Consider the following 23,974-nt stretch of genomic DNA (forward strand, 5'->3'; position numbering starts at 1 on the left):
ACTTCTTATGCTACAGTCACACAGGCGAGCCCCATTTCAGGCCAAATAACTCGGCTTGCCAATGTGCGTTTTTCACAGCGGCGCAAGGCAACTTCTGTAAAATAGTCATCCTCAGTTGTGTGTTTCACGCTCGTCAGAAGATTGCAAGTGTTTCCTATTGATTTCAGCAGCAAAACATCACACTCGCATACACATCACACAGCATGCGAGTGCCATGCAATGTCTTTAAAGATCCCATTGAAAACCATGGGTAAGGCGTTCCGAGGAAACGCCAAAAGATAGAACATGCTGCCGTTTGTATCCTTGCAGCATCGCGGCAAAAAAAACAAATTGCTCATATGAATAAGCCCATTCAAAAGAATGGAGTTCAGATTCATTTGAGTTTTGTGAGATTCCCCTTCGCATGAATTTAGCCGTAGATTGTATTGGGGTGTCTGAAACCCAGGCAAATGCTTCTTTTTAAAATTTTGTCAGAAAATTCATGTTAATGTTTTTCTTATTTGTTAATTAGGCAGTGGGGGGCTCAGAACACTGCTTTGTCTCAGGCCTATGTATAGACACTATGGAGGCATTTATCGAGCGAGCTGCACTAGTTTTAGAGAGTTTTTCAACTTTTCACTATTGTTGCCAATTTTTGGAAAATGACAAGAAAATGCAAGGTTTTATGTAAGGGCACTGGGCCACCATTGTATCAGCAGATTTATTAAGTTTTACACCAGGAAATAGCGAAACGAGCAGCAGAAATTTACACCTGCCAGTTTTAGATTTTGATCATTTATACAGCGGGGACTCAATTTTCTTCCGAAAGTCACAAAATAAAATGTCAGGTTGGATACCGTGAGAACAAACCAGAAAAAAATCCTTTATTAACAAGGATATTACAATTTAAAGGGCTGTCTGCTTTAAAGATGACCTGTGATTGGATAGCATCAGCAGGGTTGTCTGCGTGGCTCGGCAGCCGTGGCCATTGGCTTTATCCTCATTTATTTTGCCCATTCTCACCTCCGTTGGCCCAGATGGACTCTTCGTAGGTCCAGCTCCTGATACTCTCAATGGCAGTCCACTCTTCTCACTCTCAGTGGGTAAAGTCATACTTCAGTCACAGTCTGATGTAACCCATTGTGATTGAGCGGTAGGGGCTGTCTACTCAACGCATTCAGAGCATTGGGAGCCGAACCTAAGAGGAGCCCTTATGGGTCAATGGAAGTCAGTATGAAAAAAAGCAAGGATAGAGTTGGCAAAGCCGCGGCTGCAGAGCTATGCAGCTAGCCCCGTCAAGCCTCTTACTGACAAGTCCTCTTTAAATAACTCTGATCACTTTGCAGGTTCCGCCGCCCATGGAGGCTCACAATACAATCCAGTTCTAATGTCCCGATTACCTTCTAGGACATTTCTGAACTTTTTGGAAAAACCTCTCTGATATAATAAAGAACAAAATTGACCAAAGTTGGGCTTTTCCGAGCTGAAGATGTCCCACATATCGTATAATTATATATTTATATATAAATGGCACTATATATACAGTATATAAAAGTCCAAGTGAACATTTAAAATAAGTGCTTTCAGATATTTAGTACCATTTAAAGGCACAGTGCGCCGTTTAATTTGCAGCTTGTCATTAGTAAACCCTAAATTCATGCAGGATTATTTTAAGTTTTGGGATATCTCTGTCCACAACGACTCCAGTTTCTCTTGCATTTCCTCTATGGAAGTAACAGTGTCATGTAAGTCTGATGTAGCAGGAGACAACTTGTATTTCATCTCCTCCATTTCCATGTTAATCGTACGAGTAAAGTGTTCAATCTGCTGCTGGGTATTCCTGTGAAACTCTTCTACTTCTCTCTGCACCTGGGCGGCCATCTCTTCGACATAAGGCGCTACAGGTTTGCTGGGCTGACTGTCTGGAAACCTTTCCTTAAAATTTTGGGGATAAGTCATAAGTTGTTCTTTCAGTGCATTCAAGTTTTTATGGATCTTCTCATGCAAATTGTTTGCATTCTGAGTCAATTTACGAGAAAGTTCTTGCACCTGAGCGGTTAATTTTTCCTGGGAGGTAAGAGAGTGACCAGATAGGTTTTCATGAAGTTCTTCAACGGCATGATGGATCTCTGCCAACAGTCTCTCACCCATCGGAAGAAGTACTTTTCGTACCTTGTCTGTTTGCAGAATGATTTGGCCTTGAATGTTTTCGGCTAGCTTGTGTGGTACCACATTACTTATATGATCCTTGCTCAGGCTAAACTGTTCGACAAGCTCCTTTGCTCCTTTACTCATTCGATCCTTCAGTTCATCGGTGTAAGGCTGCAGGCGGTTTTGTACTTGTTCAAGATTTTTGCCTATCTTCTGGTGCACTTCATCTATATAAGGGTAAATATTTCTCTGGATCTCCTGCAGTTCCCTGCGTATTAGCTTGCGCAGTCCATCTGAGTCTTCATACAAGCGCTTTTGGAGTCCACTCTTCAACGGACTAAAGATATTACCTACATAGCTTAATCCATTTTGAAACCGGTCTCTAAAACCCACGTTGAGGAAAAAAAAAAAATTAATACAAATGTGATATTTTGTATATTTACATCACCATAAATTACAGATGTACAAAACATTAACTTGACACGTAATGCATTACATGTATAGTAAAAAAATTTAAATTAACACTTAAAGAATGCACTTTACAACAAACAATAGAAAATGCTTTCGATATCTCTTTACTGTTAACCCTTTCCAATCCACTGTCTGACATCTTCCTACATTCTGATTGAAGCCTGTGCAGCTCCGATGTTGGAAGATGTCCAGCAGGGTATTCTTACTATATGTTGCTGGCTGCTTTGTTGTTGGAGCCTCTCCGGCATGTCACATACTGCAGTACTGGCTCAGGCCAGCAGATGGCGCCATTGTATAATGGCAAAAAGAGAAAGCCCCCTAGAAAACTGTGAATCCGAAATTGAATTGCAAAGGGTTAAGGGAGTTTTCCCATCACAAGGAACAGTTAAAAAATATGCCCCTACACTGCATGATCCAACCACTACATCCCGAGATACCTTAAATGTCTTGTCTTTGCTCACACTGAATTCACTGCTGTGCAACAGCATTGTTTGCATTCATGACTTCTGGCCACAGCAATTTCCGGTTCTTGCCAATGTTACCTTAATTGGCCTGTCTGCCATGGCAAAAAACGCCTGCCTCCTCTCCTTCCTACTTAGATTGCCCATCCAATGCATTGCAGATCTTGTCTGTGGAATTCGGTCCTTTCCCTGTTCCCATGTAATTTACATCCTGGCTGATGTCACCACCACCATATGGATGGAACCAGGAGAGAGCTCAGGAAGCCAATGGATGGGAGGTCAGTCGAAGAAGCCAATATACAAGACAGAAGTACCATGTAACCAACTCTGAAAGTTGACAATTCATACTAATATGGTAAATACTGTACATTGCAAAATTTCTACAGGAGTCAAGTTACAAGCAATGGAAATTAATTTATACCTTTAGCTTACAATGCAGTCTTTAGTTTCTCAAGGCTCATTCTGGTGATTTCCTTAAGCCCTTCCCCCATTGGCTCCACCCTCATCCCATCCTGTCTGTTCGTTTGTTCATAAAATGACTGACTTTTCAGCGGCATGTGACCACGAACATCACTCAGCTTCATTGTATATATGCATGGGTCAATTTCTTGCCATATTCTTTACAGATTTGCTTAGATAAACCCACCTGACGTCTGTTGCTGGATTCTTATGAAGACTCCATTCAGTCTTTTCAGTAGCCAATTGGCTGAAATAATCCCAGAACCCACTTCTAGTATAAGTCGCCTGACAGCCTGCCAAGATAGAAGACATATTAAGAAGTCAACTTTTGAAATATAAGTTTAAACATTTTAAATATGTAAACCATAAGGATACCCCCCTCTTCCCCCAATAAATAGCCTACTTCAATGAAACCTGTCAGATTGTTTTATCCCTTAGACATAATGATTATCGCTCATAAGATGTCTTTTGGGTGATAATCGTTGTGTCATTTAAACGCAAGGTGATCGCTCGAACGTTGAGCGATCACCTTGCGCTCCCAGCGGAGGATGCAGAGGACAAGCGGAGGGCTGGCTGTCATACAGCCGAGTGCTCCCAGCGGAGGATGCGGAGGACAAGCGTGGGGCTGCTTGATCTCTGTATCCAGCTGTTCCCCGCTGGAAGTGCCCGGCTGTCATACAGCCGAGCGCTCCCAGCAGAGGGTGCAGAGGACAAGTGTGGGGCTGGCTGTCATATGGCCGAGCGCTCCCAGCGGAGGATGCGGAGGACAAGCGTGGGGCCGCTTGTTCTCTGCATCCAGCTGTTCCCCGCTGGGAGTGCCCGACTGTCATACAGCCGAGCGCTCCCAGCAGAGGGTGCAGAGGACAAGTGTGGGGCCGCTTATTCTCTGCATCCAGCTGGCCTCGCTTGTCTTCTGCATCCAGGTGTTTTCTGCACAGAGTGTCCGGCTGTTATACATGGAGGACACAGCTGGACAGTTCTGTTCTTCATACCCAGCCTGTCATCAGGGAGCAGGATACAGCTGAAACAATAGTAAGCTGTGCGGTATGCTAAATCCGATTAAACCAAAATAAATTTTTAATATATTGTGCACTTTATGTAATTTACTATTAAAGAGCTATATGGGCGGAGTCCAGATCAGGAAAAGTCATGTAGTCCAGACTCCAACCCCACCTCTTCTTGCTTGATTGACATCCTTCTGGCCACTAAACATTAGCATCCTCTATAAAATCTAATGCATGTGATGATGACTGTGTAATAGCTGGGCACACTCAGTGTAGCGGGGTGTAGTATGTCTGGTTTCACCACCGTACTCTTTCCTTCAGAGAGCACAGAGGGAGAATGATGCTCTGAGAATCCTCTCAGTCCCGTGTAATCCGGTGCATGTGCAGTACAGGGCTGAGGCCAGAGTAAAATACACTTTGCTGCACTGGCATACCCAGCTGATACAAGTCAATGGCACATGCATGATATTCAGTGGAGAATGCTGGTGATATACGGTAAAATGTCCTCTTGTGGCTAAACCATCTACTATGTCCAGAAAAAGAGTGATGGAGCAGTATGCCAGGAATTCTTTAAAAGGCATACAGCACCATGTGGTGCCTTCCTTACTGAATCTCCATAAAAGCACAGATGGCGACGTTTTGGCCCTGCGTGAGCCTTTATCAAGCACTTTCTAATGGGCAACATGGAGAAAACTGAACTCTTCATCTCTACCCAATCTCACTCAATACGCCACCAAACCTGTAAATCACAATCAGTAGCTCCATACTTTCACCAGTTCCGCAAATCTGCTGTCTTAGTGTAACATTTGACTCTGATTTCGCCTTTAAACAGTATGCAAGCCTTAGCCACCTCCTGCTGCTTCCAACTCCAAAACATTTCTTGGATATGATCTTTTCTCAACCTTGTATCAACAAAAATACTAATACATGCCCTCGTCATCTTGTGCCTAAACTACTGCAACATCCTTCTCTGTGGCCTCTAGTCCCAAAACTCGTGCGCCCCTCCAATCTACCCAAAAATCTGCTGCCCAACTAATTTACCTCTCCCCTGTTATTCCACTGCCTCTCCACTCTGTCATTCCCTTAAATGGCTGCCCATTGTCCAGAGCAGTGGTCCCCAACCTTTTTTGCACCAGGGACCGGCTTCAAGCAAGACCATTTTTCCATGGCCCCGCAGGGTGGGGGTGGGGCAGGCGCGGGGCTTTGGTCAGGAATGTGGCAGGATTACCTTGGAGCTCCTAATAGGGATTAGAGATGGTGCAGGTCTTCTGGTAACCGGTGCGGCTGCTGCTAGCACAGAGGCAGCCCTCCCTCCTACTTGCCCGCTGGTCGCTCTGCTTTCAGTTTAGGCCGTAGTCCTCAGCACTAGCTTGTTCAAAAGGAGGATGCCTTGTGAATGGTTGCGGCACACTGCTTCCACACCAGCAGAGAGGCGACGGCCCAAGCCTAGCAGGTTAGTGTGAGAGTGCAGAGCACTACTGAAGCGGCCACGGGATTGGTCAAGATCAAAAGTGCCTGTATGTTAGAGGGGGAAGGGCGGCGCTGTGGACCGGCAAAAAAAAAACAACGGCCCAGTCCTGGGCCGCAGACCGGTGGTTGGGGACCCATGGTAAAGAGAATCCAGTCAATGATATTATCAATGACGTACAAAGCTATCCACAGCGTATCCCCTCCATGTATCTCTGTGCTAATATTCTGATACCTCCCCACACATAATCTGTGGTGAACATCCTGTTTCCTTCATACAATTTCGGGCTAACTTCCTGATTATATCTGAGTAATTATCTCCAATTCACAACCTGTCCCGTCCATACATCTATGAACTAATTTGCCGATAGCTCCCTACACATAATCTACGATCCTCTGCTCTCCCCTAGTTTGCTCCTCACATAATCGTCTCCAAGATTTCCCTTATGCTTCACCTATACTCTGGAACTCGCTACCACAGGATTCAAAAAGAACCCGGAAACCTATCTCTTCAAAAAATCCTACAGCCTGCAGTAGTCCTACTGCCACCACCACATCAGCAACTTCTACCCTAGGCTAGTGTCTCCTTTCCTTGTAGACTGAAAGCCCTCATGAGCAGGCAGGGTCTTCTCTCCCTCTGTGCTAGTTTGTAATTAATTTAGGCTCCTTTTGCGGAGTGATTAATCATGCACACGAGCGAACCATGACAGAGTTCGCTCATGTGAAGAATTTATACAAGCAGGTAGATTGCTGAAATTTCGTTCACTGATCATTCCGTTGTTCACATGCACTGTAGCTTCCTATAGACCTCTATGAGGGCTGTTCCCCGCTTGCGATAAGATGTTCCAGCTATAAGAGAGCGAGTGAAAACGCATGATTTTAAAACCAATGATTTTCAATGGTTTCATTCTCATTTGCGATGTTTTTACTCACTGCAAGTTGCTTTAAAAAAATCTGAGATATCACCCATTGTTTGCAATGGGGCTGGCAGAAGCAGCGCCGACCCCATTGAAATCAATGGGAGAAGATCGCGAAGGAGCTGTGAAATTCCTCATTGCAGTGAGAGAGCGGGGTGGGGGGTGGAGTTACAGGGGATCTCTGTTAGATAGGGAGCAGGGCTAGAGGACTTTCCCAGGGCTTCCACTGATCAATACTTTTGACATGTCTCTACGTCTACGACTTGTTAAATGTTTTCTGAAAGTGCAGGTACTCTTTAAACCCCCATTTTCATATGTATAGCACCTTGGCAAGCACCACTCTCATGTCATTTTTACAACAAAGTCTGTTCCTTTTCTTCATTTTTATGTCCACCGTTCTTGAAAAGGATTGCTGCAAAGATACATTGTAACAAACGGTCTGAGTATCTCAAGGGCTTTCTTAGCAATAAGAGGGTACACTACCATTTGGGGAAACCAAACCACTCAGAGCGCCGTTGTTCTGAAGAGTTGCTGTTGAACCTGACTCTGCTGAACTTCAATGGTTTCGGTGAGGTATTCATCATTGACATCTCTTGTCGCAACAATGAACTTGAGCGTCTCATCCATGCTGGATATGACTCTCTGTGTGTGTCTTGATCTCTGCCGAACCCCTGAGATTGACTCACCGAACCCCTGGGGTTTGATCGAACCCAGGTTTAGAACCACTGCTCTAGTACACTTATATAGCTACATTTCGGTAAAATGGATAAGCCATATTCTTAAAATTTGCTGGTGATTTGACTACTTACCAGCTAAGATCAGGAACAGACACAAGACCTCCCCACTCCCCATTTGAGTGCTGCAGGCTGAAATCTCAGTTTTTAAGTATTCAAAATGTAGAAACCTTGAATAAAGATGATGCTTATTAGAATATATTATATGAGTATATATGTGCCAATCAATGCAAAATAATGTAACCCAAGCAATCTCAAGGTCATAAAGTCATATCTATCTGTCATATAAAAGGTAACATATATAATGTTTGGACTAGAGGGGCCCTTATATTCCATCTAAAAAGTAAAGGTTTCTGCATATTTTTCTATATGGGCATCTTTACTATAGATTTGATATTACCGTGTTTCCCCCAAAAATAAGACAGTGTCTTATATTAGTTTTTGTCCAAAATGGTTTAACTTTTTTACATGTATAGCTGCTAGAGATGAGCGAGCGTTCTCGGAAAAGCACTACTCGCTCGAGTAATGTGCTTTATCCAAATATCGCTGTGCTCGTCCCTGAAGATTCGGGTGCCGGCACGGAGCGGGGAGCTGCAGGGGAGAGCGGGGAGGAACGGAGGTAAGATCGTTCTCTCCCTCTCTCCCGCCCGCTCTCGCCCGCTCCCCGCTGCGACTCACCTGTCAGCCGCAGCGGCACCCGAATCTTCAGGGACGAGCACAGCGATACTCGGATGAAGCAAATTACTCGAGCGAGTAGTGCTTTTCCGAGTATGCTCGCTCATCTCTAATAGCTGCCTAGACACTATTTAAATTGACTTTTTAAATTAACTGTTAGCGGGGCTTAATTTTGGAGTAGGGCTTATATTTCAAGCATCCTCAAAAAGCCTGAAAAATCATTTTGCATCCTCAAAAATTCTGGAAAATCATGCTATGTCTTATTTTCAGGGTATGTCTTATTTTCAGGTAAACGGTGTAGTATGCAAGTCATATGAGTGTGTACTGTGAATGTTACTGATACTATAAAGGTACAAATGACTGTTAAACATATTATTATTCGTAAAAGAGGGATAGCCCTTAACCACCTTTTAAAAGGAATCGGTCGTCACTTTTTAGGCAAGTAAACCAAGCACAGCTCTACAATTAGGACCAGCACCTCTTCTCAAACTTAGTTTGCCATAATCACTGGTTAAAAGTTTCCCACACCGCATGTAAATTATGTCTCTGGTAGCTGCAGGTTTTGACCAGAAGTCCACCCCCCTCTTCCCCTACGACATGGATGAAGGATCAAGCGTCATCCCCTCTGCTCTGCAAAGTTTCACGTTTGCAACAGGATTTAGCTGACTAGTGTATGCGCAGATGTACACAGCAAATCTGCCCACGAATGGGACAGATGATCAGTGCATGCGCCAGTCAGCTAAATTATGGTACAAAGTATGAGATTTTGCAGCTCTCTATACGTCATGCACATCGCCTGTAGGTGAAGCAAGGGGAGGGCTCTTGGGTAAAACCTGCAGCTAGCAGAGAGGGTCCGGCCCGCCCACCAGACCGATGCGTAGTTTACTTAGGACGTTTTGTTAGCTCAATCATCTGGTTGTGTTAAACTGCACCATGATCGGCAAATGAGTTTGGGGGCGTCTTAACACCGATGTTGAGGGAGAAAAAGATTGGATTTGAAGCTTTCCCAGGTGGGGGAGAGTCTGATGTGTTAGCATAGGGAGTTCCAAAATATAGGTGACGCACAGGAAAAATCTTGGAGATGATTGAGTAAGAAATAAACGAGGGAGAGTAGAGGAGGAAGTCTTAGTAAAATTGGAAATTATATGTGGGTAGGTATTGGTAGATTAGGTCAAAGATATATGAAGGGTAGAGGTTGTGGATTGGGGATTACGTGTGGGGAGGAAGCATCAGATTAGGTAAGAGATGTATGAAGGGTAGAGTTTGTGAATTGGAGGTTACGTGTGGGGAGGAAGCATCAGATTAGGTAAGAGATGTATGAAGGGTAGAGTTTGTGAATTGGGGATTACGTGTGGGGAGGAAGCATCAGATTAGGTAAGAGATGTATGAAGGGTAGAGTTTGTGAATTGGAGATTACGTGTGGGGAGGAAGCATCAGATTAGGTAAGAGATGTATGAAGGGTAGAGGTTGTGAATTGGAGATTACGTGTGGGGAGGAAGCATCAGATTAGGTAAGAGATGTATGAAGAGAACAGGTTGTAAATTGGAGATTACGTGCAGTGAGGTATCAGGATATTAGGTCAGAGATGTATGGAGGGGATAAATTGTAGATTGGAGATTACATGTGGGGAGGTAGCATCAGATTAGGTCAGATTAGGTAAAAGATGTATGAAGAGAACAGGTTGTAGATTGGAGATTACGTGTGGGTAGGAAGCATCAGATTAGGTCAGAGATGTATGAAGAGGACAGGTTGTGGACTGGAGATTACGTGTAGAGCGCTAGCATCAGATTAGGTCAGAGATGTATGAAGAGGACAGGATGTGGACTGGAGATTATGTGTGGGGAGATTTTGGGAGATTAGGTCAGTGATGTATGACGGTTCAGCATCTCTCTAAGACTCTTCCCAATAAAGAAAATCACAGACGGATGCTGAAAGTATAAAGCAAGTCTTCGATATATGCGTTTTGGGCAGAAGAATGTTTTTAAAATTTATCCATATAATATATCCATTTAATATAAATCTATATACTCGTCTCTTCAGTAAAAAATAAGCACAAATGCCCCTAGTGGATCGTCCAAGTCATTGAATTCATGCAGCACTCTATATTAACCCTGTGTAACTACCTTCTACTGGATGATAATGTTATTAAATATTATCTTTCCTTACCTGTCGTACAGTAAAATTCTTGCCCAGTCAGTGGTTGATCTTGCAGTGGATCAGAGATCTCATTGGCGTCATGCTTTCCCACTCACTTTTTAAAGCACTTGTAAAGAGTGAGCAAATTGGTGCCGCCTCTTCAGCAGTGGTGCGAACAGAACAAGGGTTCCTTCGAAGAGGTGTCGTCAGCATGCCTGAACTTACTGGAAATACACAAACGACTGTCCTTATTGTGATAGAAGTTACAAATTGACCACAAGGAGGCAGTAGCTCCTATGCATCATAATATTCACATTACATCGCACTGTATTTTAGCTTCATCTATTGAGAAGAAATAGAAATTTCCCACCACATGTGCACCTTATGTGGTGTAAAGAATAAAAATGTGCCATAAAGAACAGGTGTTCCAAGTCTTGCGTCTCATTTAAAAAGTGTCCTGAAAAGAGGGTGGGGTTTGAGTGGATTTTAGACATTTAAGAATTGCGACATTTTAAAAAGTTACAAAATTTGTTGCACTCTCCCTCCAGCAGCTGGGTGGCGTACAAACTCACTCCACATCTCAAGAGCTATGTAAAGACGTGACAAATATATCAATATCATATGACAATTGATACATTTGTTGCATTTTAAGTTGAAAAAGGGGGGGAAAAGCTGCTGGAAAACTGACCTGAAAATTTTCTCTTCGCCTGGGTTCACACAGGGCGGATTTGCTGCGGTTCTGCCGCGGTTTGCCGTTGCATATCCGCACTGCGGCAAAACCGCTGTTCTCACGGAACGGATTTTTTCTGCACTGCCGCAGTGCGGAAATGCAACTGCGGCGCGGTTTTTCAAGATGCAGCATGTCAATTCTTTTGACTTTTCCGCAGCGCTTTTTTGTCCATTGACCTCTATGGACGCAGCAAAATCCGCCGCAAAAGTAAAAAAGCGCTGCGGAAAAAAACGCTTGCGGATTTTCCAAGCGGAAAATCCACAAGAAAATTTGCGAGACAAAAATAACCGGTTCTTCTGCGGCAAAACCGCAATGGAAAAAACGCAGCAAAACCGCAACAAATCTGCCCTGTGTGAACCCAGCCTTAAGCTGCCTGCACATGGGCGTATTTGCATTGCGGAATCCGGATTGGGCGCCCACCTCTGGATTCCGCAGCAAATTCTCCCCATAACATGCAAAAGAAAATCGCTTTTCCATGTTCACGAGCGGAAATCATTTGCAATTTTTCTGCTCGTGGAGGGAAAATCGCAGCATGTTCTATTTTAGTGCGATTTCCGTGTGGACAACTTCTATTAGAGCCAATGGAAGCCATCCAATCTGCGCCCGTCTCCACCTGTCACTTCGTCAAATACGTCTCTCTGAAGCCACACTTAGGGTAGTTTTACAATTAGTCTTTTTTGTAAAAAATGCCACGTTTTGTGGTGTTTTGATGCATTGTGTTGCATTCTTAGGCCGTCTGCACACGAACAGGTCAGATTTCGCATGTGGGATCCCGCAGCAGAATCCAACCCTGTGCCTGGCCGGCGTCCACACGTACCTATCATTTATCTTCTTTTTCTGTACAGTGGATGGTCACACCGAGCCACCGTCAGACATGTGCAGTACAGATTTGTTTGTTAAATGTTTGTTTTTCCCGTGCCATCGCTTGGTGATGACGTTGGTCCCCGCAACCTATCCACAATGTCAATTGCGGGTGGGCCACGTGTTGGATGGCTTCCACTGACTTCAATGGAAGCCGTCCGTGCAGACACCGCAAAAAATAGAGTGTGCTGCGATTTTTACTCTGCTCACGGATTCCGCAGTGCAAATCCATTCGTGTGCAGGTGGCCTTAGGGTGAATGCACATGGGCGGAAATTCCACAGCGAGCTTTCCCACAGAATTTCCGCCCGTGCACGCTGCCATAGGATTGCATTGGTTTATGTAATTCTATGCAGACAGCCAAGATTTGACTGTGTGAAAATTCACACGGTAAACAAATCGTGGCATGTCCTATTTCTGTGCGAGCCTCACAGAGACCTGCACAGATATGTCACCGCTGACTCGCCGGCTCTGCTTATGTGTGGCTGTGGGCCAGCTGGCATATCGCACAGCAGAGAGAAGACACCAGAGAAGGTGAGCCGCGGGATCTGACCCAGCCATCTGCGTTCACCCTAAGCCTGGGTTCACACGGGGCGTATTCCCGCCGGAAATCCTGCGGTTTGGCCGCAGCCGAAACCGCGAGATTTCCGCCGGGGGAACCCCGCGGAAAAACCCGCGGCGGCTTTGAAGCGGCCCGGTCGCTCGCTCTTCCGCTGCGGCCGGTGCTCCTATAGAGGAGAGCGCGGCCGCGGCGGAAAGAAAAGATAAATAGACATGCTGCATATTCTAAAACCGCGGCCGCGGTTTCAGCCGGACTTACCGCAGCGGATTGGCCGTCCCGTGTGGACGAGATTTCTGAGAAATCTCGTCCACATGGCTGGCTAATCCCGAGATTAGCGGCCGGAAGCGGATTTGCCGCGGCGAAATTCCGTGGCAAATCCACCCTGTGTGAACCCAGCCTTACTGGTGTTTTTCTCACCTTTGTTGTAGTTTTGAATCTATGGTGTTTCTTCAAATTTGCAACATGCTCGGAGTCTGGCATCTTTTCTGGTGTTTTCTAGGGGTGAGCGAGTATACTCGCTAAGGCACTACTTGCTCGAGTAATGTGCCTTAGCCGAGTTTCTCCCTGCTCGTCCCGAAAGATTCGGGGGCCGCCGCAGCTGACAGGTGAGTTGCGGCGGGGAGCGGGGCAGAGCGGGCAGGAGAGAGGGAGAGATCTCCCCTCCGTTCCTCCCTGCTCTCTCCCGCAGCTCCCCGCCCCGCGGCGGCACCCGAATCTTTCGGGACGAGCGGGGAGATACTCGACTAAGGCACATTACTCGAGCGAGTAGTGCCTTAGCGAGTATACTCGCTCATCCCTAGTGTTTTCCCATGAGTTCAACTATAAGGAAAAAAGTGGCAGAAAATAAACGCCACCCAAAAGTAGCCTGTAAAAATGAGTGTGATTTTTCAGGTGTTTTCATTTTAAAAAAGACTGTCTGAAGAAAGTCGTTATTCACAGATTTTGGTGTGGATCTGTGTCAAAATCCGCATCAAAATTTGAATTTGACACAGATTTTAGAGTGGATTTTGAAAATTCATTTCATCTCTGCATTTGAAGAGGTATAATCCATAAATTGGCATGTTGGTTCCTCCTCAGATTCTGCCAGGGATGTTTTCTGCTCTTTATTTAAATCTCATCCACATGGCTCATACTATATATTCTGCGCAGAAAATCCACAGCATTCATTCTATTTGTGAACATAAGGGTGTTTTACACATTGAGGTTCGGTTGTGGATGCACAGCAACATTCTGCAACCAAGTACAGTGTAGTGTTAGTAAATGGGACTTCAGCAAACCCAATTCATTCACAGTGGAAGGAATCTGCAGCAAATTCTAGTGAAGCTACGGATTTTCAAATTCACGGTGTGCTGTAACTGCAGCGGAGACACCGCAGATTTTCACTTCGGAGTTCATTAATCTCAATGCAATTGGTGAAATTCATGACTCAGTTCAAACCAAAATACACAACAGATTCATATATGGATTTTGATGCAGATTTACTTACGTAAAATTTCAACGATGGGTGTACATGACCTAAGGGTGTACTCACAAACTATTTTCTACAGGTTCTGTCCAATTGTGATATAGACTGAACCCACAAGAGAAAACACCCCATGTATTTCAATATTTTTATTCACATGAGTGATTTCTATTTTTTACTTAGACCAATGGTCCAAAATAGGAAGATCGCTGAATGTTCTAATGTTTCGGCAATTCTGTTCAAGAATCGCCCATTTTTCCCTACGGTTGAAAAAAGAATTACATCGCAGTCTCACATTCTTTATCCGAATGACAATGCGATTTTCTTTTTTTCCTATTGGAACAAAATGTGGTTTATACAGGAGTGAAAATCACATTAACCGCAATGTGTTTCTTTCTAGCGCAATCCACTGCACTGGTATAGAAAATCGCTGCTTTACAAGTGCAATGTAGGTCCACGTTTCTCAGACCGATCCCAAACTTGGCTAGGCGAATGCATCTTAAAGGTGTTTCCTCAAAAAGACAGCCTCTTTATAACAATAACTTGGGGTGGTTATCAGCTATTCAGAAAATTAGACACTGATGCACCTCTGGCTTAGATGGCATTCCACCTGAACAGCTAAAATGCGCAATTGAGCCGATAAGCACTGCTTTACATCAACTATTTCTGGGCGTTTGGTCTTGTGGGAAAGTCCCCATCGAATGGAAGGAGGGTATAATCCTTGCCCTGTGCAAGGAGAAGGGCCCCAAAAGAGCATGCACTAGCTACAGACCGATAACGCTCCTTTCGGTTCCTGGCAAGGTCTTTGCGCACGTTCTACTCTCAAGGGTAGAGCCTCTCCTGACCTTCAAGCGGAGACCCCAGCAGTCAGGCTTCACGGCAGGCTGTTCCACCATGGATGCCATACTCGCTCTTAGTCTCCTCTCGGAGATACACAGAGAATTTAACGGACCGCTCCTCGTCGCGTATGTTGATCTCAAGGCAGCGTTCGACTAGGTCAACAGAGAAGCCCTCTGGAAGGCCCTGCGTGGCCTTTGGCGTCCCCACATTTCTTCTAAACCTACTAAACCTAGGTTGCATCTTGACTCCCGCACTCTTCTGCAGGGCTATGGACTGGATTCTAGAGCATATTGTTCAATGTAATGGAGTCACTCTTCTGGAGTACCACTTCACCGACCTGGACTACGCTGACGATGTTGCACTCTTAGACGTCGCATCCAATAATCTGAGACACTCATTGGAATAGTTCTCCTGGCAAAAAACCAAGCTGCAGAATCTAGAAGCGGCGCAATCCCTCCAAGCCTAGACATAAACGGCCAGAGAGGCGATGTTATCAGTGAGTTCGTGTACCTCGGAAGCGTTCAGCACACAGATGGGAGGGCGCTTTCAGACATCCTCCAGAGAATAACGCTGGCAGCCTCAGCGATGAGATCCCTGGAAAAACTGTGGCGGAGGCAGAACATAACACTCAGGACTAAGATCCGATTTTACCAGACCTGTGTAATGCCAATATTATTGCACGGCTCGGAGACTTGGACCTTGCTGTTGCAAACCACTGAGCCTCTGGAGTCCTTTCACATGCCATGCCAACGCCAGATTCTCTGTATCGGTTGGTTCGACTTCATCAGACACAGTGAGATAAAAGCTTGCATGGGGCTTGAGTCAATCACAAAAACAGTAACAAGGAGACGACTCGCACCTCAACATCCACACCAGTGAAGTGGTGAGATCTGCTGTGGATCCGCAGGAGCCCTCAGCTACTTTCTGCACAGTTACTAAAGACCGCTTTAACCTGCCACAGTCCACCACTATTCCAATCTTAGCAGCACCTCCACCACAGCTCGCCCGCCTCCTTAATGGTCATTTCCTTTCAGTGCCATGGCACTGCCGCAGAATCTATACATACAATGTGCAGAGGAAAGCACTTAATTATGGGTTAAATAATAATACTTTTTTTTGAGGATTTTATGCCTGTTTATTTTTTAATGTTTTTTATCACATATAGAAATATTTTTTAAGCCACAATCAAGTGCTGGATGTTTTCCTCTGTATACTCATTCAAGCTGTGGATCAATTTTCCTTATTTAACCCTTTCCAATCCACTGTATAACCTATGAAGACATTATGATTTAAGGCTGTACAGCTCCGATGTTGAAAGACCTCCGTCAGTCTCTCTGCTGTCGAACCTATCCAATGTGTCACCTCATGCAGTACTGGCTTTAGTCAGCATATAGCGCCGTTGTATAACGGCAGAAAAAGAGTAAGCCCCCTAGGAAAACAAGCAGTCAAATTGGATTAAATAGGGTTAAAGCTGCTACATGGACTCTGGCTATTGGTGGACGTGAGCACCCTGTTAAAGTGTTTTTTTCATACAATGTACAGTAATCCTTGGTCTAACCTCCTTAGGCCCCTCTCCCGCAGTTACGGTTCTCCATATCACATAGGTATCCAGCTGCTTCTTTGTCTCAACTAGTCTTTGCTTTGTAACTACATCACAGTTTTCTGACCCAACACTAACAGGAATACTTTTCCATCCACTTGGAATGGCCAATTCGGTTTTGGCACTAAGGGCACATCTTATATCGACTTGGGGTTTGCACCCATGCAACACTTGGGTATATACACTGTACTGGGTTAACAGAGGTTTTAAAGCAACACATATTAAAATAGGCAACTAAATTGCCCAATAAGGTTCCATCATCTTACAATAACATCTAAAAGGTTATGTGAAAACCAACGGATAAGAAGCAAACCCTTGCGATTTACCCCAAAAATCAGTTCCAAATGGGGTTGTTTTTCAATGGACTGGTGGTTCTTATTATTGCATGAGAGCCTGGGTCCACAGTGTGATCTTATGATAGGAGGGCCAATTAAATCTTTTAAGTCTGTTCATGTTCATTCTTGCTAACACCATGCCAATTATAGTGTTTGTGACATATGATTAGTTGCAATAAGCTGCAGGACACTGAGGCCTCCATGAATCGCTGCAGGGCACTTCCACTCTAGTGAAGAATAAACTTTAATAACATTAACAAAGAACTTTTGAAGATTATAGGACAACTACTGTATCTGTCGTGGATATGTCCATCAGGCCATAAATAGGTTAGAAAGGTTATATTAGGAACTGGAGTAGAGTAGGGCACATTCTGTCATTGCTTATTACAAAGAGCCATAGTTAAAGCCAGTGATCCCCCAACCTTTTGGACCATTCAGCTGGTACAATGGGTATTACATGTAAATGGGATATGGAAAATGCCTCCAAGTGCCACCTAAAGACACGGCTTCCACCCCAGTACATGCATAGTCCATAGGGCCTTCAAACTACAGTCCAAGACAGGAGAACCGGCATGGATGCACACCAACAGCGACAGCCGCCACTTCAGCTCTCCTGCCTTGCTGTTTCAGCTTGCAATTACAAGACTGTATAAACTATACATGCACTGGGGTGACAGTCCTAGATGTATACTTATAGATAACATGCTAAAGTAATGATAAAATATGTTGCCTGTGATTTAGTGAAGAGGATATGTGGTGAAGTCAGGATTTACATTGTGCGACACCGCTTCCTGGGTGCTGTTCTTTGAATTTGGAATATTGTTGTTGGATGGACCTTTTGAAGGACACCCATCTACAGATTCTTGCTCATCATCAGTGTAGAGTAGGTTTCTGAAAGGCTGGGCTTTCAATGTGGGTCCGGGAGGTATTGTTACTAAGCTTTTTCTCAGGGAACATTGCATGGCCCATAAGATTTCTTACGCCATCTTGGTGCTCTATATAAGGTAAAGTTGGCTTACATGCTTAGGCATGTTGCAAGGCTTGTTAAAGGGTTGGATATTGACTTATGCAGCATAAACGATGGACGATGAGCTGAACGCTGATCGCTCAGTGTAAACAGCAGCCATTCCAGTGTCAACATCTCCTTTCCAGTGTCTGGCACCATCATAACCCCCCAGACGGCATGCCCGATGCCTTGGGGTCACACTGGACTCTGACCTCTCCTTTGCCCCCCATATCCAATCTCTGGCCCAAACATGCCACATGCACCTCAGAAATATTGCTAAAAAACGTCCGTTCCTAACCACGGACACGCTAAAGACGCAGTGATACCCGCTCCCGTGCAGCAGCTTGAGAGTGAGTATGTGTGGGGACGAGTGTCGGGCATCATTTGCCTGACATTTCTGACATCTAAATGGGCCATTAAAGAGTAGCTACTTTGTAATAGATAGTGCAGCGGACGCATTTTTTTTCATTGCATGGCTTTTAAGATTCCCTACACCATTATGGCGCTCTCCACAAGGAGGAACACCAGACCTAGATCTAAGTGCTGCATATCAAAGTAAATGAAATGATACTGTCCCAATTAAAGGCCTATTTACACAGGCCAAAGATCGCTCAAATGATAGTGACCATTTTAACACTCTGTGGGGTCTAGGATATCTCTTTAATATTGTCACTGTGCAAATACTAGTGTAGCCTATGCATATGATTATAACTACTACCATGTACTTTTTTGTGTACAAACATTCAAAATTGGGGCAAAGTTGACGGCTGGTGAGTTGTTATCTTTGGTGTCTGTTTGTTATCTGCTGTTTTCATCCTGTCTGCAAGAGTTTGTCACTTAAATCAACAGCAAAGTCCAATGTGCAGATGTAGACCTCCAACTGTACAGAGCTGGAAGATCCAGATTAAAGTCCACCTTCATTGAATCATAGTTGGTTGCATAGTGTATGATGTAGTGCTGATGTGCAGAAAGTTGATTCATTTAAAGAGTAAATCTAGTTAAAATGAGCTTCTGATATGTCTTACATATATCTAAAGATCACATATGAGACCACGACTAATTTTCAATGTGAAAGTACTCTGTAAGTGGTTTAAGCAACATTTGCAGGAGTCAGAAATTTATGTTCCTTAGAACCTAATTACTGCTTCTTGTGGATACAACAGCAAGTGATCCGACCTTTACAATAGAGATGGGATAGTTGTAGGGGACAATTTTTGTACTTTTGTTACGTTGGGTTTTACTGCTCCATACAATGGAGACTTTTAATACATTTTTGTCTCATGGTTTTAGTACAATACAGTCTTTAAAGTTTATCTATGTTTTTATATGGTGCTTTAGCATATGCTAGCGTGAATGTACATAAGGGATAATGCTGTTTCTAGCCATTCTATGACTTGTATCTGTATTTTTCCCCATTTCCTTCCTCTGTAATTGTTATCTGTGATTTCCAATTGTCTCAGTAATGATGGGAGTAGTCTGGCTGCTGTGCTGTGTTCTATAGACTGGGGAACAGATAACTGCAGATTCTGGTTTATAGATGTCTGTAACACACACACACACACAGATACATAACATCATCATGTAGGAGCGTACAGCATTAGGCCTCCTGTCCATGGGCGATTTTTCACTGCGATTCCCGCGGTGATAATCCGGCTGTGGGAAACGCAGTGCACACTTTCCATAGACTTTATAGAAAGCGCAGCCTCGCTGTCCACGAGCGGAGAATCATAGCGATTCTCCGCTTGCAGGATTTAAATAGCAGTTTTGCTACTTATTACACTGGTTATCATAAAAGAGAAATGTCTTTTAAAGGTTATTGTCTTTGTCATGAATGACAGAGGGGGGACCCCAACCGATCCCGCCTCTATCACCAATTTGCCACAGATTGACTGTTCAAAGTGCTCTCGCCGCTATGGCTGCTTGTCATGGCAGAGCCTCGATTGATCACTCTAGCAGGATTGCAAGCATGGAGTCATTAGAATAAAGGTGGATCTGTACCCAGCTTTCCCAGGCTTCTGCAAGCATGCAGACCGAAAGCTCAGATCACCCTCTTCTCCGTTCTACCTGCCCAGCACTCTGCAATACCCACACACACGCTGCCACTGCCACCAGCAGCTGGTAAGGGAAGCTGGGATCCAGAGTATGAATTATAAACATGATCTTCGGAGTTTAAGGTTCATTTTAAAATGGACAAGGCTGACTAATAAATTGCAGATTTATTTTAAAAAACTAGCAATGCAGATATATATATACATATAAAGAATATGCATAAAAAGTTTTTACATGGGAGTAAAAAGGTATACAGGTATACACAACAAGACAGTATTTTAAAGTAAAAGAGGGAGAAAAATAAATGAAAGATACCAGATTTGGGATTCTAATCCGTGCAGAGCTACTGAAGCGCTGGGAAAGTCCTTATGCAGGGCATATCTCGGTCGGACAATTTAGATAAGGAACCCACTTAGTTTTAAGCCTCCGCAGAACCACACCCCCGCCAGCCTTTTTCTGATGTCATCAAGGCAGGATGAGTATATGCGGAGAAGATATGAAGGAAACCCTGATTTAATATTTTAGCCATATTTTCCTGGGGGAGCGCTTCAATGGGGAAGATATGATCGTCATATTTAATATCCATAGATACAAAGCATGATAGGGAACAGATGGTCATATACGCCTATAGGCAATTCTGAGGGGTCGCACAGAGATGGGAGTAATTGTGCCAGGTCCACGGTATCCTCTCAGTTCTGAAAATGTACCCGACGTTCAGCTGGAGCCTCCGTGTGACTCATAATCTCCAATATTAAATTCTCCTTTGATACAGAGACTAGCAGTCATGGTGCCAGCACCTCTACGAGAAATATCTACCTGTTACAGCCTTAACTTTATTGCCATCATGATCAAAGACTTCTTGAGGAAGAATGCATATCAGAGATGTGAGGGAGGAAGGGGAGATTAAAACATTGAATTCATCTTTCCTAGTGTCCTGAGCGGCAAGTTGCTATGGATAGTTGGGGGGGCACTTTATCAATATCTCTATATCACAGTCTTATTTAAAGAGGACCTGTCAAACGATAACATGAGTGCGGCTGGTTGCATGGCTCTGCAGCAACGGTCCTGCTGACTATCTGTTTTGCATTTGTCTCCCAGCTCTGTCAGAATGTCAATTGGGCAATCCCTACTGCTCAGTCTTGATAGGTGAGGTTGAACTGTCAATCAGGTTCAACATCAGCCATTGAGAGTGAGCGGTGGGGACCATCCACTTGGTACAGTGACAGCGCTAGAAGCCAAACTTAAGACAAGCCCAAAATGGCGTAGGGAGGTAAGCATGAAAAAAGAGCAATGGGTATAGAAACAGCGGGGCCACAGCTGTAGAGCTATGTATCCAGCTAGCCAGCTCTACTGATTTTATCCTATGACAGGTCCTCTTTAAGGGGGTTATTGACCAAAACATTTGTCACTCAACTATACGATCTGACCACTGAGACCCTCAGAAATCTCAAGAATGGCACACCCCAAGTCCCCACAGTAAATGGAGCAGTGGTGCACATGCATGACCACTGTTACCCTCACTGTCTATGGAGATAACCGTGTTATGCACTCAGCTATCTTCCTCAGTCCTACAGAAGTAAATAAAGTGGAGGTCACCAATTTATTAGTAGACATTTGATGGTGAGTTAAAAATTATCCAAATTTCAGTTATATTAAAGCTTCTGTTTTGGGTTTTTTATAACCGCCTTCACTGTGCAGGATTAATATTGTGATACTTTAATAGTTCAGACATTTACATACATGATGATACCAAATATGTAGGATATTTTAATTGTTTAATTTTTTTTATGGGAAATCAGGAAAAGGGTTATTTTTTAATTGTTAAAAAACTTTATTAAATCTTTTTGGACACTTTTATTTAGTGCTTACAGGGGACTTGAATTTGTGCTAATTTGATCACTTGTACTGTATACCGCAATGCTTCAGTATTGCAGTATATAGCATTTTTTACGTAGCCTATGAAGCTTTGCCTTGGGCAGGACTTCATAGGCATCTATATGTGGCAGCCCTGAGAGACTTCAGTAGGTTCCAGGCTGCCATGCTAGCACTCCGATTTCACCTGACCGAGCTGTGACGAGAGCGGTTGAGGTGCAGGAAGGGATTCCCCCCTCGCTGACTGTTTTAGATGTATGATCAGCTTAGACCATCAAACTACTAATGACTACTTGTCAGTGAGTACGTATGTGAGTGCTTCTCATGCTCCGCCCCTGATGACATCATCAAATGTCCTACAACATATATAAAACACAGAGCCTTGTAGTGGCCCAGTACATCATCCTGGTCCCCTCCATAAATGTTATACATGTACGTATTGATGCGCTGTGCAAAGCTGTTTTGTCATTTCCAGTGGGTGTGCTGCACAGCTGCAGTACTTGCATGTAAATGTATCAGTTATGTCATGTCATGTTTATAAAAGTGAGTGTTTCAGAGCGGGAAAAGGTTCCATGTCTTCAGGAGTATTGCTGGTCAGGAGGTCCAGGTACATGAGGGGACCTTCAGTCCTCATGTGCTGAAGCATGGAAGAGGAGGAGAGATTTCCTGTGTTGCTTGAGAGCTGGATGTAATGGAATGAGCCCCAAGTGAGAGAGAGAGTATTTGTGAGTAACAACTGTTTCTCAAGGCCAGTGCAGAGGTACTAATCAATCCTCTAATTTTCCTATGCGGCCGTCTGGAGTCTGGATCACCGCGTAGAGGTACACCCTTTAATTGTCACACCCACGCATCTACAAGTCAGGGTGGAGGTACTGCAAGATAATAATGTCTCTTCACACATGCGCATCTTTGAGTTTATGAGAGCCGTGTGGCGGTACTATGTTCTGAAGTCAAGTCATGATTCATGCACTGTAAAGTCTACAATTGAACTGCCTTGTATTATCTGTTTGCAAATTTCAAGTAAAGTTTAAGCTGAGCTCTAACCATTCCTAGAGACCCGTGGTACTAAGAACTGTCTGTGGGTAAATTTATTAACTGCTGAGTATCATACTGGTGTGTGTAGGAACGGTGGCGTCACGCATGACAACTACAACCCATGTTCTCCTGTTTGGTGGGCATGCCCTATCCTAGCGATGTCCCAGGTGGCCTGCAGTGATACTCTGGCCTTGGTTGCATGTGTTCCTTCCAGGAAGGAGCATGATAAGTGCCTCCATGACAAGCCAGCACTATACCCTCCCAGCTCCCCACGTATGTCAGATGTGCGGGGTCTCCCTATGGGACACTGCTGGGTACCACAGCCTGACCAACAGAAGAACAACACAATTGGGGCTCTTGAAAAGGGCAGAAAAAAAACAAACTGAGAATACAACTAAGCCGTTATTATGTCAGACACAACTCAGCAGTCCTGACAGAACATACTGACCTACCTCCACCACAGAGATCCAGTGGGCTGAATGACCTGCGGTGACGTTACTGCTGTGGGAGAAGTCAAACTGTGTTTGTCTTGTGTGGGAATCAAGATGGATGTAGTAGAGCTGTGTGTGTGATGTGTGGGGATCATAATGCATGTAGCAGAGCTTTGTGGCGCATTACGCTACCAGAAACACTAGTGCGATAATTTCCTAATAATTACTAGTGGCATCTAAACAGTTAACTGTCACAATTAGAGTTAACTCTGATCGTGACAGTTACCAGTGGCTGTCAGCTGTCATAAACAGCTGATAGTCGCCAGGTATGCAGCGGACCCGGCTACGAAGCCCACTCCACACACATTTCAGGACTGCAGGACGTTTGTATACATTCATCAATCTTGAAGTGGTTATAATAAATTCTACAGCCAGAGCGCAGATACTTTTGATACACTCTCATAAATATTATTTCTATAGTTTTTGCTGCATAAAGCAAGCCTCCGTCCGTCACCACTGCGCCCTTAAATACCAAAATCTAATTCTCATACACAAAAAGGATACAGGCAGATAATTTGGCAAAAAGCTTTATTTAGAGGTTTGAAAGTTATTGCAGATGGCAAATGATTAAATACCATAAAAGAGAATACATAATGCTAGATATAAGATTATATATATTTATTGTCTATCAGTCTCATTCCAGTGACTTCAGCAACACATTGTCAATCAACAATCTACT

The 23,974-nt window shown here is 44.1% G+C and overlaps 1 protein-coding gene across 1 annotated transcript; it reads right to left on the reverse strand.

Annotated features, from left to right (window-relative positions):
- Positions 1 to 759: 759 nt before the first annotated feature.
- APOA5 (apolipoprotein A5) lies at positions 760 to 10,567 on the reverse strand. The gene is made up of 4 exons (XM_066605607.1): positions 10,485 to 10,567; positions 7,719 to 7,813; positions 3,709 to 3,814; positions 760 to 2,512 (listed from the first exon to the last, which is right to left on the reverse strand). The coding sequence occupies exons 2-4, from the start codon at positions 7,759 to 7,761 to the stop codon at positions 1,645 to 1,647; spliced, it is 1,017 nt and encodes a 338-aa protein (XP_066461704.1). The 5' UTR covers positions 7,762 to 7,813; positions 10,485 to 10,567; the 3' UTR covers positions 760 to 1,644.
- Positions 10,568 to 23,974: the final 13,407 nt, after the last annotated feature.

Source organism: Eleutherodactylus coqui, chromosome 6, assembly GCF_035609145.1.
Source record: "Eleutherodactylus coqui strain aEleCoq1 chromosome 6, aEleCoq1.hap1, whole genome shotgun sequence".
Lineage (NCBI taxonomy): Eukaryota > Metazoa > Chordata > Amphibia > Anura > Eleutherodactylidae > Eleutherodactylus > Eleutherodactylus coqui.